Source organism: Pteropus alecto, unplaced genomic scaffold, assembly GCF_000325575.1.
Source record: "Pteropus alecto unplaced genomic scaffold, ASM32557v1 scaffold60, whole genome shotgun sequence".
NCBI classification, from domain to species: domain Eukaryota; kingdom Metazoa; phylum Chordata; class Mammalia; order Chiroptera; family Pteropodidae; genus Pteropus; species Pteropus alecto.
Genome location: NW_006430726.1, coordinates 4,856,012 through 4,874,729, shown reverse-complemented (window position 1 = coordinate 4,874,729; position 18,718 = coordinate 4,856,012). Strand labels below are relative to the sequence as shown.

General features: G+C 48.8%; 1 protein-coding gene across 4 annotated transcripts in view; it reads right to left on the bottom strand.

Moving 5' to 3' along the window:
• Positions 1-18,718, bottom strand: part of SH3GL3 (SH3 domain containing GRB2 like 3, endophilin A3) — a 134,405-nt gene that overhangs the window by 23,840 nt on the left and 91,847 nt on the right. For 3 of the 4 annotated variants that reach the window (XM_015593615.2, XM_025050052.1, XM_025050051.1), the window contains exons 2-3: positions 2,521-2,589; positions 1,675-1,747 (exon numbers count right to left, since the gene is read on the bottom strand). In XM_015593615.2, coding sequence (XP_015449101.1) covers positions 1,675-1,747; positions 2,521-2,589 — 142 coding nt within the window. Of the gene's footprint in view, positions 1-1,674; positions 1,748-2,520; positions 2,593-18,718 lie in introns of those variants that run through there. The other variant, XM_025050054.1, reaches the window with a different exon arrangement.

Below are 18,718 nucleotides of genomic sequence, written 5' to 3'. Positions count from 1 at the left end.
GGGAAAATGTGACTACGAATTGAACACCACGCTACGGATTTGGGATTTCATTCCATGGGCTACAGAGTGAATCACATGCTGGCTTGTGGTGTTTGAGATGATTTGAAGTGGGTGAACTTTCAGTTGCTTTTATTTTCATAATTACATCACGTGTTTTAATGTATTCTAGACCAGTGCTTCTCAAACTGTAATGTGCAATAAATCACTCGGGTATCCCGTTAAAATGCAGAGTCTGATTCGGTCAGTCTGGGACGAGCCCAGGATTCTGCTGGTCCTGCTGATCCATGGACCACACTTTGGGGAGTGAGGTTTTAGACACCACCAGCCTTTCTGTGTCTTGCCCACCTCAGCCTCAAAGCCCTCACGCTCCTGGTCCCCAGGCACAAAGGCTTCACTCTGTCAACACACACACACAGACACACACTCACGCCCCACATTCGGTCAGTCTGGGACGAGCCCAGGATTCTGCTGGTCCTGCTGATCCATGGACCACACTTTGGGGAGTGAGGTTTTAGACACCACCAGCCTTTCTGTGTCTTGCCCATCTCAGCCTCAAAGCCCTCACGCTCCTGGTCCCCAGGCACAAAGGCTTCACTCTGTCAACACACACACACAGACACACACACACACACCCCATGACCTTCTCCCTCACTGCCGGGGTGGAAAGGGGAATGCCGCCTGTGACTGAGGGCTACTCTGCTGGATTCGAGGCTGCTGGGTTCCGTTTACTCCCCTCTGGCCAAGTGGACGCTTTCACTGTTGCCTGCATCTCCTTTCCCCAGCCCTATGTCAGTTCTTCGAGGACAGGATCTCAATCCAACTCATCAGTGTGTCCCAGAACCCAGGAAGCACCTGCTAAATATGCGATGATGGGTTGACCAGGTAAAGGAACTCACGAGGTTCATCCCAACCACTGATAAGGCAAGGGAAGGGATATGGTATTATGGTTTTTAAAACTATAACCATCTACACAATTCTAAAGACTTCTATAGCCACCAGCCTCCCTAGACATGACTTTTATAAAATTTATGTTTTGAAATTTTTACTTTCTAGATTGCTAGCTGGTCCAGTCTGTGCCGATTCCTCCAGCCAAGGGAAGCACAGCGACTGCACGTGAATAATGAATTCCACAGAATTCAAGGACTGGATGCTCTCTGCTGATTTCCATAATTTACAACCTAGGATCAGCCATCAAGGCTGCTGCTTCACGACCTAGGAGTCAAAATCCCCCTGACGAGAAGCCGCCGTAGCACAGGACTCACGCTGCTTGTCATGTCGTGCCTCAGGTCTTTAGCATGCGAGCCACAACGTGACGGCCATTTCATATTAATATACGCCTTCGGAACAGGATGGCAAATTTTTTTTTTTTTTAAGAGGAAACGATTGAATAAGCAAACATTTATAAAAATGTCTAGCGGGTTTCTGAAGCAGCTCATAGAAAATGTCTTTGCTTAGCAGTGTCTGGCTGCCGGGTCGAACTCCATCCAAAAGATGTCACAGGGATGCCTGCTGTGTGTGTCATCAGCTAGGATTCACAGCAACTACTAGGTCGCTGGGGCCTTGACTCGAAAGAACTGAATTTCGTTATTGGGACGCAGAGCGCATTGTCTCTGTTATTAGAGTCTGTGACTGCGAATGAACAATAGAATATGTAAAGACATTTTCTAACTTTACCTGGATTTGGCTGAAGATATTCTGTGGCCTTTGAAAGAATTTCTGCAACAGCTTTATTGGTGACATCTATTTTCTTAAACAAACAAACGGGAAAAAAAAAACAAACACGTGAAATGTTGGTAAATGACAAACGATGGATTCGCAGAAAAACAAAGTTGGGGATGACTGATGACCCCGGTTCTGTCCCACCTAAGCTGCCCCACCCGGCCGACCAGGACACATAATGAGGGACAAGGAATCGGCATGCTTCCTCTGGAGGCTTTACAGTCATGTCTGCCGCGGGCCTGTCACATTTTTCTAAATGCCGTCGTATACATTAATTTTTTGCTTACTTCCCACAACCTCCATGTGAGGCAAGTAGGACACATATCATCCTTGTGTCACCGTCAGAAAAGATGGCACAGCTTACTCCAGGTCACGCGGCTGGTTCCAGGGCAGAACCAGGATAAAAGTTCATTGCTGTGTAGCTGTTGCAACACAGGGTAACAGATCAAAGCCTTCCCCACAGGGACCAAAATTTGTCTATCTGAACGGTCTCATCTCAGAAATACTTTGGATTCTCGAAGATACATAACCACAAAGATGCCTTTTTAACTGAATATTGACCATCGTCGAAGCATTTTGATTTTTGTCCACTGGAGGGAACCAGTGAGTCGGATTCCCATCTCCAACATCAGGGTTATTCGTTATTTGGGCTTGGAATTGGGAAAAAAAATTGCCTTTTGAATTCCGTAAGCCACACCTGCATGCCAGCATCCTAGAGTCCTCTAACACCTTTTACAGTGTATCTGCCATCGCAACAAAAGTCAAATTTGTGATACAATGTACACTGAAATGCTCTCTTACCCTTTCCATGTCAAGAAATTCGTCATCGAGTTTTGTTCCTTCCACGCCACTGATTTTTTCACTAAATAGCTGCAGAAAAAACACACACACACAGATAATGGCCTTGTACAATGATGTCTTACCACAGTTCCTGACCCAAATTATCACAAACATATATTTAAAAAAAAAAACCCCTCAGATTCAGCTTGTTGGATTTTTGTGGACTAAGTCCTTTAAGAAAATTACTGGAAGGAGAAAGCATATCTAAGGACATGGTAAGATACACGCTCTCACTCACTCAACAGATAGTTATGATGTACCTACTATGTGTAAAGCACATGGTAGGTGTGCTAGGACAAAGATAGGATTCTTGTCGTCCGGGAACCTAAAGGTCAGCAAAGCAGTTAATACGCATTCAACTAAAGCACAAGGAGGAACAAGAAGAAAAATAGACATATACTCAGTTATTGTGAACAGACTTTCGGTGATTCCCAGACAGGATCCCAAGAGCCTGCAGTGTGAGGGACAGGCGTGGGGATCTTCCAGGACTTATTTCCTAGAAAGCTTGGCATTTGAGCTGGCTCGTTAAAGACAAGGGGCGCATTTTAGTGGGCAGCCCTGACGGAAAGGCCTTCCAGCACGAGGCAGCTCCGAAAAAGACTGAGAGGCAGCTACGTGTAAAACGGTTTCTCCATCTTGGCACTTTGCTTTTTAGACCCAATAATTCTTTGTGCTGGGGTGGGGTGGGGGGAGGTCCTGTGCACTGCAGGATCTTTAACAGCGCCCCTGACCTCAACCCGCTCGGGGTCGGAAGCATACACACCCCCGTGGTGACAACCAAAATGTCTCCGGACAGCTGAAAACCACGATGGACAGTGAATGAGCTCGGGACACAGCTAGAAGTCTCGTTTAGCGGTGATACGTCGTGCTTGGGGGGTGTGGGGGACGAGGAAAACACAAGCAGAAAGGCAGGCGGGGCTCGGATCGCACGGATTCTCAAATGCCAAGGTAAGGAGTAGGGCTGCGAAGCCTCTTGAGATGCTCCGTGAAACCCAAGGCCGGCAGACAAACCTCGCGGGAGAGCGAGCGTGGCACCAGGGCAGAAGGGAAGCAGAACATGCGTTAAGTTACTGTGAAGCGCATCGATATAATTTGTTTACACCCTTCACATGTGTACGTAGAAAACATAAAAATCAGTAGTAAAGCGGGGTGGGTACCATCGGCTAATGGTAGAAAGGATTTGCAGGTCGTTCTAAGTGTTTTCGAGCGTGTGGTTTTCTGCTACACGTTAGATTACGACCATTGTACACACAGCATGACGAATAGGAGGAATGTGTGTGCAGACAGCACGTAACGTAAACTCGAGGTGTGAGAAGGAATTACTTAAAGACAGTAGGAGAGAAGATCACAAAAATGGCCACGACCCCCCATCTTCCCTGTATCTATCTTTGTAATTCCTCCTCACTGGAGCTGGAGTCTACCGAGCCTGGGCTGGGCTTGTGACTTGTCATGACTCACGGACACAAGCCTAGGAGTTGGGTGCTTTCACTCACTCCCCCGAAACCCGCTGCCACCATGCAAACAAGCCCCAGCTCATTTGCTACGTGGTGAGAGGCCATTGGCCCCAACGCCCTCGTCAAGACAACCAGTCCATCCCGGGAATAGAGCCCCAAGCTGACCTGCAGACACACGAGAGAGCCCAGCTGAGGCCCGCCTAATCGCTGGCCCACGGAAACGAGTCAAATGCAGGCTGGTTGTTTGAGATCACTAAATGGCGGGGCGCTCTGGTACGCAACGGAAGCTAGCCGGTACACCGGACGACGGTAAAGGAATCGGAGGCATTATCCTAACACCTCGATACAAGGTAAAACCTCCGACGGACACGATGGAGCGTTTTAAACAGAGGTCTCCATAAAGTCCCCCAGGCATCTTTTTGTTCAGTAGTGAAATCATTGAAAATGTTGGTTCTCGACTTTAGGGGTAATTTCCTACGTTAAAATTATAAAATTTCGCTACAGCAATTCACGGATAGGCAATGGTTGAGACAAACACAATGTCTTTCACGTAATAACCAAACTGCAAAGCAAAAACCATTTACGCCACCAGATTAGGCATAAGGGCCAAATCTGCGGAGTAGTCCCCGCTCGTCTGTGGTTATCAGTTACCCGCGGTCGACTGCGGTCCAAAAATATTCAATGGAAAATTTCAGAAATACATCAATTGATAAGTTTTAAATGGTGCCGTCCTCCTCCGCTCCGCCCCCTAGTTACCAGACTGACAGTTGACGTATGGCAGAGCCTGTGTTCGGGTCACCCTGATTTTACTTCATAATGCCCCCGAAACTCAAGAGCAGTGATGCTGGCCATTCGGATATGCCAAAGAGAGGCCATAAAATGCTTCCTTTAAGTGAGAAGTTGTGAATGTTAAGGAAAAAAACACTATATATAGAGTTCGGCACTCTGCACAGTTTCGGGCACGCACTGGGGGTCTCGCGACATGTCCGAGAATAACAGAGACCACCGTATAAGCAAAGCTAATTATTTTTCCCCTGAAAGATATAATATCGTGGCCATCGGCTTCATTTAAAATTCACAGGCTTCCAAACAGTAAGAGGCGTTTTTCTTGCACATGAACAAAGACATTTTATTCGTATGTGAATGAAGCAAAGGTCCTTTCTGTTCTGTCTACATGAAGCCATTCTGCACTTCTATAGAAAACGAGGCGTTCTGTACCAGGCAGAGCCACGTTACAGAACTGGACGGCGTCGTCTGGTGACGACGGTACATGCATTCAGAACAAAAAGCACTTTGTGTTACCAAGTTAAGAAAAGAATGCCTAGGCCTTCCACCACGCTCCACCCTGCCTCTCCCTCCTCGCAAGGCCTCGGGTGCACACCCGTACATTACGTGTCCCCGGGAGCCTAGCACACTCCACGGGGATGGAGAACACGAGGGGGCCGGAGGGGACGAGCCAACGACGAGGGGCGTGGGACGCCACGCCGAATACGGGGAGTGCGGTTTGGGTATAATTTAAAGCAGGTTTTGCGGGAGAGGCCGGGGTGGGGAGGAATCTCTCCAGAGGGATTGCACACACCCTCATGACAATGACAGGCCAGTTTTTGCTCATTCTAGGGTTACATCTCTGAATTATTCATATTTCTGGATGATTAGGGAGGCATTACAAAAAGAGCGTGTGCTTTAAAGAACTCTGCCCTCTTTCTTTTTCCAAAAGTTTAAATCTTCTTCTTAAAAGTGTTAATACACATCTGAAATTTAACAGGAACCAACGTTTATCACACCAATAAAACTGAATTTGAATTATGAAGTCTTCGCTTAAAATTAAAATTCTTCATTATTCCCCCTGTTGAGCTGCCTATTACTCAGAAGTTCTAGTTTCCTGGATAAATCACTAGTAAGAAGGGAAACGGGAGAAAATATAAGCGAATTTAAAGCCAGAATCAGAGCCTTATGAGAATCACATACATTGAACTTATGACTATACTTAAAACGTTTAAGAGACATTTATTAACAGAATGTATAAATAGCGTTCATCGTTTCATTGGTGAAATCTGTAAACTGAGCATTGTTCAAGCGAACTTGAACAATGCTCAGTTTACATTGTTCAAGCAAACTTGAACAATGAGTACTTTTCATTTTAACTCAAATACTACTAGACTTACAAATGAATTTACAAGCTTCTTAGTACCTTGTTTTTAAAAGCTGAAGGTAGAATTGTTTTTCACACTTACGACTTTAACGAATTAAATATTGGATAGAATTCTGGTGGTGAACACAGGCCTCCCTCTCTGAGCCCTAAGGAGCAGGAAGAGACAGGGCTCCCGGCTCACAATGGCCAGGCGGGTATAAAACACTGTAAGAACCCCAGGGATGGAGCGACCAGCTTTTGGGGGGCAGTGAGAGGGAGGCGAACACAGTGGACAAGGGAGGGGGGCATCAGCAGAGAGGGGGCACGGACACGGTCCAACGGGTGACCCAACAGGGCCTGGTGTAGGACCCACGAGTGGTTCTGGATGGCCAGAGCCGGGTCAGCAGACACAGGGAGAGGAGGCGGGGGCCCGGCAGCAATGGGCAGCGGCGGAAGTTTGGCCTGAGGATCACTGAGGGGTTTTTAACAGGGCATGACATCAGCAGATGTCTCTGTTCGTCCGCTCAGAACCACACTGGCACGTCCTCCTCTTAATGACCCTGGAGCACTGCCCAGGCCGGTCACCACGACGTCTTGGACAGCCCACAAGAGCTACCAGCCACCACTCCAAGGAGAAGCCCCACGACCTGGCCCGGCCACCTTCGTGGTCCCAGCGCGTAACCGTCACATGGCTACGACTGCTCTGGGGGGAAGGGAGGCACTGGATTGAAAAGCAAAAGCAACAGAGCCAGAGGAACAGGCCGACTTCAGAGCAGGGCCATGAACTCGCCGGCTGAGCGGCCGGGCGGCCCCAAAGCAAGCTGGCGTAGAGAAAAAGCACCAAGCCTGGGGAGGGAAGGGACAAAGGACCAGGAGGACGTTCGCAGGATTCTTCACGGCTCCTGCTAACAGGAAGGGAGATTATGCGGGAAAAGTTTCAACATATCGCAAAAGTATCCAAAACAGCGTGATGAACCACCATGCGGCCAGTCCCCTTCCTGGTACCTCCTCGCTAGCGTCGATTATTTCAGAGTGAATCCCAGACATCACATAATTTCATTTGCAAATACTTCCGTATGGATCCCTAAGAGATAAGCACTCTGTTCTTTCAACAGAATCAAGACACGATGTTCGTGCCTAAAAAAAAATGAACGACGATTCCTTAAAATCATGACATCCACTCGGCGACCGTGTTGCCCCAGTGGACTCGTCTGAGCGCAATGGGAGGCAAACAAGGCCCGCGCACGGCACGCGACTGACGTGTCTCGTCTCAGTCTATTTATTTGTTAAGTAAACTGGGAGGGGACGCCAGCCCAACCCGTGGGGGAACAGGGCAACGAGCCAGGGAAGGGAAGAAAGCCAACGAATCGTGTGTGCCCCTGGGGACAAACGGAGCCCAGTTCCTCCAAGAGACAGGCTGGGGCCCCCTGAGCGACACGTGAACCCTGCGAGCCGGCGAGGCAGCTGGGTACTTATCTCCCGCTCCGGCCATCGCTGGCTGAGGACAGCCATCGGGGACAGCAACTCGTCGGCTGTGAGCTCTCTGCACTCTGCTGGCCAGGCACCATCTTGCAGACAGAATAAAAGTCCGCAGGCAGAGGGTCACCAGAGCTCCGAGCAACAGGGCGTCGCCTGTACCTACCCCAGCCTCGCAAAAATTTCTTTCCCCCGCCTTTCCTCTTGCATGTTCTTTGCCATTTATTTACTAAAGAAACGTGTCATCGGTCCTTTAGACTCCCAGATTTGGCGGCCCGCATCCCCACGGTGCTATTGATTGATTGATTGATCGGATCCCGATTCTGTCTTCCGACAAGAATACCAGTCACGTCGCATCGGGAAGCGAGGGCCTCCCCGACCATGGGTTTGCCTGGCGAGAAACACCCTTCTCCCCGCTTCGTCAGATGGTCGTGTTACCCGACCCCCCCCATGTTGTTCCGTCTCCCCTTTTTCAAAGAGATTGACGTGAGAGACAGACATAATTTGTAAGAAGAATCACAAAGGGAAAACCAATATCTAATCACAAAGGATTGGCTACAAAAATCATTCACAGGACATAGGACATAGAATGATGGATTAATATACTTAATATATAGGAAGACAAATTTGAAATTTTGGGTTTGATTTGCTTCTACTTGGCAATCGAGGAGGACAAATGAAAAAAATATTAAGAGGTAATATACGAAAGAAGAAATGCAAATGGCCAGTACATATATGAAATCAAAACCAACGTATTTTTAATTTTATCACGATGACAAAATTTAAAAAGAATAACAATGCCCAATGCTAGCAAGGATATGACAAACAGCCACTCTCAAACACCGGTTGTTGGGTCACACATTGGAAATGACTGGCCTTTTTCATGCCATCTTCCTTTAATAAGAAAATAAGCTCCTTTCCCCATAGCAGATTCCAATGCCCCTCTAGTGGTTTTCTGCAGTATTTGTCTCTGTCTCGGGTAGAAAATATCAAATCCAAGAAAGAGCACGACATCTGCAAGACAAATAGCAGGAGTGGCTTTCAACTTCAGCACCACTGAAGCCACACATTTCTCCGCACAAGTCGAAGGAGGTATTTTCATCAGGGAAAAAAAAAAAAAAAAGAGATCAATCCTGAGCGTCCAAAAACTGTCACGCATACTCGGGAATGAGGCTCTGCTATCAGAGTCCTACTGTACTCGCTCGAATGCACGAGTAAAGTTGCTTCCTTCTGCCGGCCTGGAATTTCAGTTCCTGAACTATATGTTTGCCTGGTTTCATGGAACTTAAGTTAGAAACAAATAAACGAAGCCATTTCCGAAGTGAACTACAGCAAGGGGCGGGGGCAGTACGGGGAATGATAGCAAAAGTCGTTGAAATGCAGCTCTACTTCAGTAGAGAAAAACTGACAAATTACTGGAAACCCAATACCTGCCTAATCTCCCAGTGACACATCACCCCTGGTTCCAAAGTCATCCATCGAAAGATTATCTCGGCACACTTCGATTATCCTGTGATAGGAATTAGTTCCCTTATTCCACAAAGAGCAAACAAATAAACAGGTGCCTGGGGAGATGGCACGTCCCAGTGACTGTCCCTCCAAGGTGGGCCCATGTCACCCACCCCAAGAAGCACCAGCAGAGGCTCATCCTGGCCGCACCAAGTACCCGCCATGTGCTTTGAATAAAGCTGCATCATCGCTGTGTGGCTGTTTTGTCACCTGTCAAGTGGAGACAACAGCATCTTCTTCATGGAGTTGTGAGAACTGTCTGAGACAAGCCTGCGAAGTGGGCCTGGTATGTGGTTGTTTTATTATTAGATCAAATCCTGATTAAAAAAAAAAAAAAAAGGAGTTTGTCATTAATTATCATGACAGTGTAGATATGTGAACTTATTATACTGACAGACTCCAAAGGAACCAAAAGATAAAAATAATAACATAGGGTGGTAGGATTAAGGCGAATATTTTTTCAACCTTAAATTTTTTTGTCATTTTTACAATTTAAAAAATTGGAGAAATAAATTTCGATGCCAAAAAACAACTAAAAATTAATTTTCCTTCAAAGGACTTTCCTCTTCCGTCACAATGAACATGGCAAATGAAATCATGCTGCCAAAAAACCTGAAAAAGCTCAATGAATCATTACACAATAATAGGAGCTGGCATTTACTTAGCAATTACGACGTGGCAAGCACCCTACCAAAGGCCTTACCTGTACCCATGCGTTTAATCCTCATCACAAGTCTAAGAAGGCAGCACTGCTGTTATCTCCATTTCACAGATGAGAATACGATGGAGCAGGTAGGGTACCTCAGGTCGCAGGGCTGGTAAGTGGCAGAGGCAACATTCCACATGGAGGCGGAAGCAGGGGCTGTCCGGGTCCCATGCAGGGTCCCGGACCAGGCCTCTCTAGAAGCTCAAGATTGTTTACTGCAAACCTACAACTTTCAGGCTGGGTGGGTGTGTGTGTGTGTGTGTGTGTGTTTCCAGCTACAAAAACAACCTCAGCCCAGGTGGCAGGCAAACTGGAAGAGCCCGATAATTAAAGCTCCCAGGAGCACCCAATGATGGCCAGCGCAGTTGATGGATAAATGCCCCAGCCTCCTGCCTGGGATAACTCTCAGGTGTCTCAGAGCTCCCCAGCGGGGCTGAAACCCAGGTGCCCTCACCCTGGCAGCACACCCTTTGCTGGCTTCCTTCTCTTCCCTGTCTCTTCTCCACACCCCACTGGTTTTCCTGGGGTCCCCTCAAAACCACCAAATACCAAGAAAACGACGTCTCCACCAATTCTTGTCTCAAAGTCTGCATACGGGGGCCTCCAACCCAAACACCACGCGCGGTCCCGCCATCTGACCCACGGCCCCGAGCTCTGAGGGGCTAACCACCAGGCCCTACCACCTCGGTATAAACGAACCAACAGGCATGTCCTTCAACGCGGATCCCAGTCGCTCACCTTGCAGGGATCCTGGAAACAGGCGCCCAGCTGGTAAACTGTAAATGACCAAGTGCAGACCTTAATGTGCTCAGGATGGAGACATGTGGCATCTGGAGGGGCTGAGGGGAGAGACCTTGCGCCCCAGGGACCCAGAAGCGGATTCTCACGGCGCAAAGCACTTTTGAGGGTGCAGCTTGGCCACATTTCCATTTGTGGAGCAGAGTCTGACTTTCTGTCGTAAGCAAGAGGCCGACTGAGAAAGTTACGACCCTAAAGTTTCTCAACCCCGGAACCACACCAGGAGCTCTGCGCGCCAAAGGGCCGAGAGCAACGAAGGTTAAGCACTAAGCATGCCCAGAACTCGCCCGCCCCGCCCGGCCCGCGGAGGCCACGCCCTTGACCGCGAAGGCCCCGCCCAGGTCCACAGAGGCCCCGCCCAGACACGCGGAGGCCCCACCCCGGCCTGCGAAAGCGCTGTCAGAGCATGCGCAGCCTTCCTCAATCCTTGACCAAAGGATAAAGTTTCTGCTCTACTGTCCCGACCTTAATCCCGTTCTAATTGGCGCTAACCGCAGGCGCTGGGCAGAAGGGCCTTGGTTGGGGTCCCTCACCCGGAAGGACTGGTAACATTACCAGCTAGAGTTTCTTGCACGTTTGTTATGTGACCAGCCCTGTGCCCAGCACGCCACGTGCATTTGCTCATTTGATCCTCTGAGGCCACCGTGCTGGAGCTGTGATTCTTCCCACTGTGCAGAAGAGGACACTGAGGCTTACATAAGGGAAGTGACTCGTCTAAGGTCACACAGCTACTAAATGGCTGAGCTGAGACCCCAACCAGGTCTCCCCACCGGGCTGGGGCTCCGCGGTTCCATTATGCTCTTCGTATTGTCCACTGAGAGACCCGGCGCCCTGCCTCGCAATCCCTGCTTAGCGTCAATGCTTGGAGGTGACTGGGACTGATCTGCATTTCCTGCCTGCTCACAGTGACTTGACGCTGTCCTGTTAGCTTTGGGTCAAATGACTTGTCCCTCGTTCTCCCTTCATCCTCTGGGCCCATGCAACCTCCCGCATCTCATACCCACCTACTCTCACTGCCCCAAATGCCCCCAAAGAGATCTAAGTGAGCAAATCAATAGCCTTATCAAAGAAAAAGCATATCTTGGATGATAGCTTATTTTACCTAAGTGTATGGGGCTTTTCTTTCTCAGAGAAGTAAATTAAATAAATCCACTAACATTTGTTCCTTAATAATCTGTGCAGGTCTTCTGATAGTACACTCCTTATTTTGATGAGGCATCCAAAGGTTTTTTCAAGTATGGCAATTTCAGCTGATTTCCATTCCCCAAGAACCCCACCTAAGTCTCTCGAGGAGAAAACGACACCGTATTTCTTTAAAATATGCATGTCTGGCAACTCTAAAGGGTACCATCTGTTTCACATAATTCCTGCATGAAGTTTCTGAAAGGCCTGTAGAACATATATGATCCACTCCCGCTGCAAAAGAAGGCAGAACATTCCGTTCCTATTATACAAACGGACTCGTGTTCACTGAGGCTGAAAGTGGCCATGGTCCTTGCAATGATCGGCTCCCTTAGAACACGGCTCGCAAATTAACATACACGCAGTTAATCAAAGTCATGCTGGGGAAGAGAAACACCAACGTGACATCACCCTCGGGAATCGCCTCTGAGCCCTGGGAAAAGGAAGTTGTGAACTGGCAAGTAAAGCGAATCGGGACTCTAATCGAACTGAAGCCGAGAAGAAGGCAAAATCAAGTCGGACTAAAACAAGAAGGGGCCAGATGATGGAGTGTGTGAACCCGGGGGGTGGGAGGAGCACTGCTTCCCTGATGAGGAGTTACAGCGAGGCACACGGCCACACAACAAACGACAAACGACCTGCCATGCGCTTGTCTACTTCCCGATTTCCGGTCCCCGTGGCAGACCGCGGCCACTCCAGACAGAGGAGCCCGGTGTGCGACACCAGGGGAGGCAAGAGACGGGTGACTTTGGGGCCTCGGAGTCTCCTGAATCACAAAGGAAGAATGTATTCCAGAGCGAGTCCCTTTCCAGGTCGCCAGGATGCATCAGAACGGTGAAGCGATTGGTGATTCCCCAAAGGACACACAACCCGATTGCAGATGCAGACGAAATGTTTGCAGGGTTCTGTCCAGGGCTTCGGGATGTGCATCCCGACACCCAGAAATTCCCCAGACGGGCGGTTCAGAGCAGAGGTCGGCGAACTCTTTCCGTAAAGGGCCAGAGAGTAATATTTCAGGCTTTGTACGGCATGCCGCCTCTTGTCACAACTGTTCGACTCTGCCGTTACAAGGCAAAGGCAGCCGGAGATGACTTGTGCATGAATGAGTATGGCTGTGTTCCAATAATGCTTTATTTATGTACATGACATCTGAATTGAGTGTCATTAGCATGTGTCATGAAATAGTATTCTTTTGTTTTTTGTTTTTTTTCGGCCAATAAAAAACGAAAAACATCATTATTAGCTCACAAGCTGTTCAAAAACGTAGGGAATGGGCTATCTTTGGCCCGAAGGCTATAGTTTCCAAGCACTGGTTTAAAGCCTCATGTAATACGGAGTCTGAACAAGGGGGATCTGGTTCCCGGGAATGATGAAGACGCCTTGAAGTTACACGACGATCAAAAATCACGACAGCAACGGGTTTACCTCATGCAGCGGTGACAAGTATTGTACCGTACTCGTCTTGAAATCACACACGCCTGTCCTTGAGTCCTCACAAGACCACTTGCGAGCTGTCATAACCTTGAACGAGTTTTCCTTAACCTTGTCAAGCCTTAACTCCCTCCTTTGTGAAAAGGGGGATAAGAACGGTACCTCCTTGATACAGTTGTCATGAGGATAAGATGTGACCCCGCCTCTAAAAATACCCAGCACCTCTGTAAAATAAAGCTAATTAGCATATCGGAATGCTCACCGAATGACTGGCTGGTTGACTGCAAAGCATTTTTCCTGGATACGAAAATAAGATTTTTAGAAATCCTGACTCCTAATCTATAAAAGCCAAGGCTCAAAACAAAGTAGATGCCAGAGTTGAACACAAGACCCATAGAATGAAAGGAAATTTTAAACGTGGTACGACACCTCGGTGATCCAGCTATTAGGAATCTAGAAACCTCAGATTTCTATAAAAGTTGAACGCTGGAAGTTCCAAAACAGGACAGCAGGCGTCGACAGAAAGCACTTCTGAAGTCCCCTGTGTGAGAACAGTTTACCGTGTCTGGAAGGAGAGCCCCAGAACCAACCAAAATAATTCCAATACGATAAACGTGACATTATCGACAGGTGGCCATCCAGGGCTCAGGGAAGCAACAGCCTTGACGAAGAAAGAGGAAAGATACAGAAAGCTGGGTGAGCTCGGGTTCTGTAGGCGTGGGGAGCTGGCAGGGGAGGGGGCGGGCTTTCCAGAAAGAAATAACAGAACAGGCAAAGGAGCAAATGGACCCAAGGCTGCTGGGAATGACGAGGTCACATCTCGTCACGATGAGAAACCCACCCATCGAGAGACATGGCCACGTGCTTTATTTAGCCCAGACTCTGTCTTTTCTTGGAAAGAGCACTTGGTCCGAGCCATCGATCTGACCAGTAGGGATCCAGGGTGAATAACATTCAAGGATGCTGGTTAACTTCTTTTAAACGAATTTTACATGTTCTATGACATTGATTAAAATCCGTTTCGAGAGGCATAACTTTTACTGATGACACATTAAGGCTCAGTGAGAGCCCCAAAGGAGGGGTTCTAGCTGCCTGAGAATATTCTAGAAACTTCCTCTTCTTGCGTCCTCCTTCACAAAATATTCCCCGATGGGTCATACCAGCACAGCACTAGCTCCGCCTCATACCTCACCAGGATTTGCACAGTCCGGCGAGGCTGCCCACTCTCTTCGAAGCCTGTGTCTGCCACTCTGCCCGCTTGACACTGTCGAGTCTGCATCAAGACTTGACAGCTCTCTGCTCTCGGCCCGGACCCTTCCACCGTTCCCACACTAACCCAGCCGAGCTCCGTTGAAGAGCCCAGCACAACAGCACATGGGCGAATGTGGAGTTCGGTGACACCCAACCTCCCCCTCCGCCCCACAAGGTTTTGGGGGACATCCCCAGACAAAAAGCCAAGAGCTGTCTCTACAGAAACCATATTTAACCACAAGCACTGCTGACACCATGGCAACCAGGAATCATCCTGTGACTGTTCAAACCTGAGGAAAAGTCGACCTGCAGTTGAACCACTCAGCCATATAGGCTGGTCTGAGACTTTTAAGCAAAAGCGGCCAACTGTTTGGCAGTAGAGCATGTGAATTCATGTCATGGTTTTCTTTTGGCCTACACGGCTTTTTTAAATTTTAAATTAACTGCCGATGTTTCAAAACTAGGAAATTTTACATAAGATCTGAGTTTTGAACACCCCTCCCCGAAAATCAAAGTGATCCAAGCCCCAACTTGCCATCCTCACTACCGGCTCAACGTTCATTCGACACGAGTAGGTGGCTGCTGAGCACCTACTATGTGCCAGGCAGTGTTTAAAAGGCTTAGGATGCCATAAGAGAGGCATGGACCAAAAAAATCATCAGACAATCACATCCGCTGAGAAGGGATTTTAGCTGGGATTTTTAATTCGGGGGAGATGGAGTAGAAGCACTTTCCCCTGTCCTTCTGTATGGCAACGGTAGTGACCCGGGAGAGGAGAAAATACAGTGGTCCTCGCTGACCTGGAGGAAGAGAGGAGCACCCATGCCTTCACCGGCAGGTCCCCCCTGCACTTCTGAATTGTGGCCCCTTAGGAAGGACGAATGAGGACAGGGAGGAGAAGCTAGGACTCAGAGTCAGGGTCACCAGGCAGCACCCACGTCACTCAGCCCGAAGGAGCAGCAGCTTCTGTCTACTGCTGACGGGCGATCCGCGGCATCGGTGTTTAAGACAAAGATTGATCCAGTGCCGGAGGAAAGGCAGCCTCGTCCGACGGATTAGAAAGCAAGTCGGAAGGAGCGACACTGGGCTGAGAAGGTCACCGCCGCTGATGCTGTGGTCACAGCGCGGGAGGATGACCCTGGGGGCCGCAAGGGAAGAGTTCGCTGGGAATCCGTCACAGAAAAACTAGCTCGGTTACGGCTGCAGCACCGCCTCCCGGATCCCACCCCGGCGCTTCACCCCCAGCCCCGTCGCCCCCACTCCACACGTTCCTAGGTTTCTATTAAAAAGCAAAATCTAATTCTCCACATTCTGCACATGAAGAATCTCCAGAAAACCTTCACCTATTTTTTAGCTAAATAAAATAGTATGTTGGTTCTGTTTACTGGCAGTTTTATTTTCTGGGTAAAGCATGCCAACAATAGCTCCCCCAAAGACACTCCATACGCCCCCCCCCCATACACACACACTTAACTTTACAAAGTATGATCTATGTTAAGAAAGCTGGAACGTTAATCTGAAAAAAATCACCAAAAAAAAAAAAAAAGCCCTGCTTTCGAATGCATTTTTACATCAAATTCCAAGTGATACCCTAAGTTACGTTTACTTCAAAGGAAAAAAAAGTCTCCAGAGGTAAGAAATGTTTGGATTACAGTGTGTCATTCGGATATCACGAATATCAAAATCGATTTGGTTTAAACAGCTACCCTGGGACCCTGACTTAAAAAATAATTATCATATAGATTTATGAATTAATTTCTCAAGCAATCGATGTAGAAAAGAACAGGAATGTTTTTAGTTTAACATATTTTCTGATGCATCTAAAAGAAAAAAATAAATCATTATGGATTTTGCAAAGTGCATCTTTATCTTTCTCTCTTGTGAGAAACTGAAACAACAGACATCCACTGTCTCCCTAGAGATTCTCACAATGTACAGAGAACATCCTTCTCTGAAGTGTTTACCCATAAATGGCCAGCCTGTCACCCCAGGGTTAATGCCCGGGCCCCTCGTGACTGCTTATTGTTTTTCCCAGTGAATGCATTAAAAGAAAGATGGAAAAGTTACCCCAAAACGCTGTGTCACATTCCCACAGCCCCGGTTATTGCTGGGTCACACACCAGCGGTTCAAGGGCGCAGCTCCATAAAGGTAAAAAGAAGTCAACGTAACACGAAGCCCACGGGTGTCACCACGAGGTCAGAGCAGGCGCGGGGGCGGCCTGAGTGGCCGGCACCAACACTAACTGCTGTCGAGAGAGTGAACGATGGTGAAATGAGCACGCGGGATACAAACTGCTCAGCGGTGACGCTGGCGTAGTCACTGTGAGTCACATTTTTACTGATCAGGCACCCTGTTCCCCAAGAAGCCACAATGCCGCCTCCGAGCTACTTGTGTGTAAGCCGCACCCCTACCCCTAGGAGAAGAACTAAACCAGGCTGCAACGAAACCTTCGCAAAAGGAAAAATAGGGCTGAATCGTGAACTTGGGACAGCTGGGCTCCAGTCCCCGATGCTGAAGGAAAGAAGTCATCGCCTTTTGTCCTTAACTTATGCTCTTCTCATTTTCATTTATTCCCTCCTCTTACCTGCTGGTCCCCATGTGCTGCCAACACAATGCACGAGCCTGAGTTTACAGTTCTTCATTCTCAGGTGGGGGACGTTGCTCCCTCGGAGAGGAGCTGGGTATCAGGAAGGAGGACTGGTCAAACAGGAGGTTGGCCACTGACATCCCCCGGGGTCTCCCTTCCCCTGACCTGAGAAGGTTCTACATGAATCAGAACCTGCTGTTAAAACATTGTGTGAGGAGAACATGTGGCATTTTTTTTTATCGTGCTCTCTATTATATTAAGCCCAGCCTGATCCCTCCGCCGCATCTGTCATACGTAGTGTAAGGTTTCTTAGAACGACTTCTGGAAGCGATAAAAATATATCTAGTGGGCACTATGACCACAAATGTGGTTTGTCAAGCCCAGAGAGAACCTGTGATATCTTTCTTTTCAGAAAAAGTCACGAATTATTTCAGCTCATGCAAAAAAAAAAAAAATGCTTTAAATCCTCTGCTCATTTCGTTTATTATGGACTGTTATGGTTAAACCTAACGGCCTCGTCACCAGCATAATATTTTTCCAATACCAGTAACTTCCTGAGATTTGAACCACTTGCCATGCTGGTTAGTGGTCAGAAACCAACCCGAATCCACCCAGGGCTCATGTCTCTGTCATCTTTGAGACTCGCTCCTGTGAAGTTCATACTCGGTAACAGAAAATTTTTCAAAAAAGGAGGGTAGTCCCCTGCCGGTGCTGAGGAAGCCAGCGTGACAAGCACAGCCAGCAGTGACTCTGGGACTGCCCTACCCCGCCACGGCACCAGCCACCTGGCCTTGCAGGCCGAGAGCACGCCTGGGTTCCTAGGTCACTGTGACGGCGTCTGCCTTTAAACGTCCCCTCTCTGGGTCTGCACCACACTCTCCATGGCCCTGCGTGCTATTCCTTCCCAGCTCCTTCCTTCCTTCCTCCACCTCGAGTCTCGTTTACTTGATAAACACATACTGAGGGGCCACTGCTTAACAGGTGCGGGGCCACACGCTGTGGTAAGGTGGGCGCTCCCCAGGGTCTACAGTTAGTTCACTGTGCATCTTCTGTTTGCATGTTTTGATCTCCATTTGTAATGGAAATGGCAAGAAGTCGGTAGCCCCTGTCTTGGCCTCACCAGCACCCCCCTCCTCAGTCAGGTTACAAACCTGCTCCCAGGCCAGTGACAACTGATGTCCCACAGACCCCTCAAAGTGCCCAGAGGCAGTAGTGAGTCCACCATTCGCTGGCGCCCCCTGCAGGACCGCGCATCACCCAGAACAGCACCACTGTCCGCCCAGGGCCCCCGACCAGAAACCGCGCATCGCCCAGTCTCTTCATGGAAGGGATGACGGGGACACCAGTGTCTTTCGGCCTGGGAAGGAGGCCACACGAAGAGACGTAATTCCCGCCGCTTTTCAGGGGCCAAGTTGTGGGAGCAGCAGGGTGAGACCTCCTCGCCAATGCGAACTCTGAATGAAATCTGTCCGCCCGGTTCTAGCAAACCTGGGGGTACGGGGGAGTACGGAGCAACAGACCCAGGGGTGCGGGTGCGGAACAGCTGCCACAGTGCGCGCCGTGCCACGGCTGGAAGAGGCTGCGGTCTCCGAATACAAATTCGCAATGTCGCCACGCGCGCGCACACCGCGCC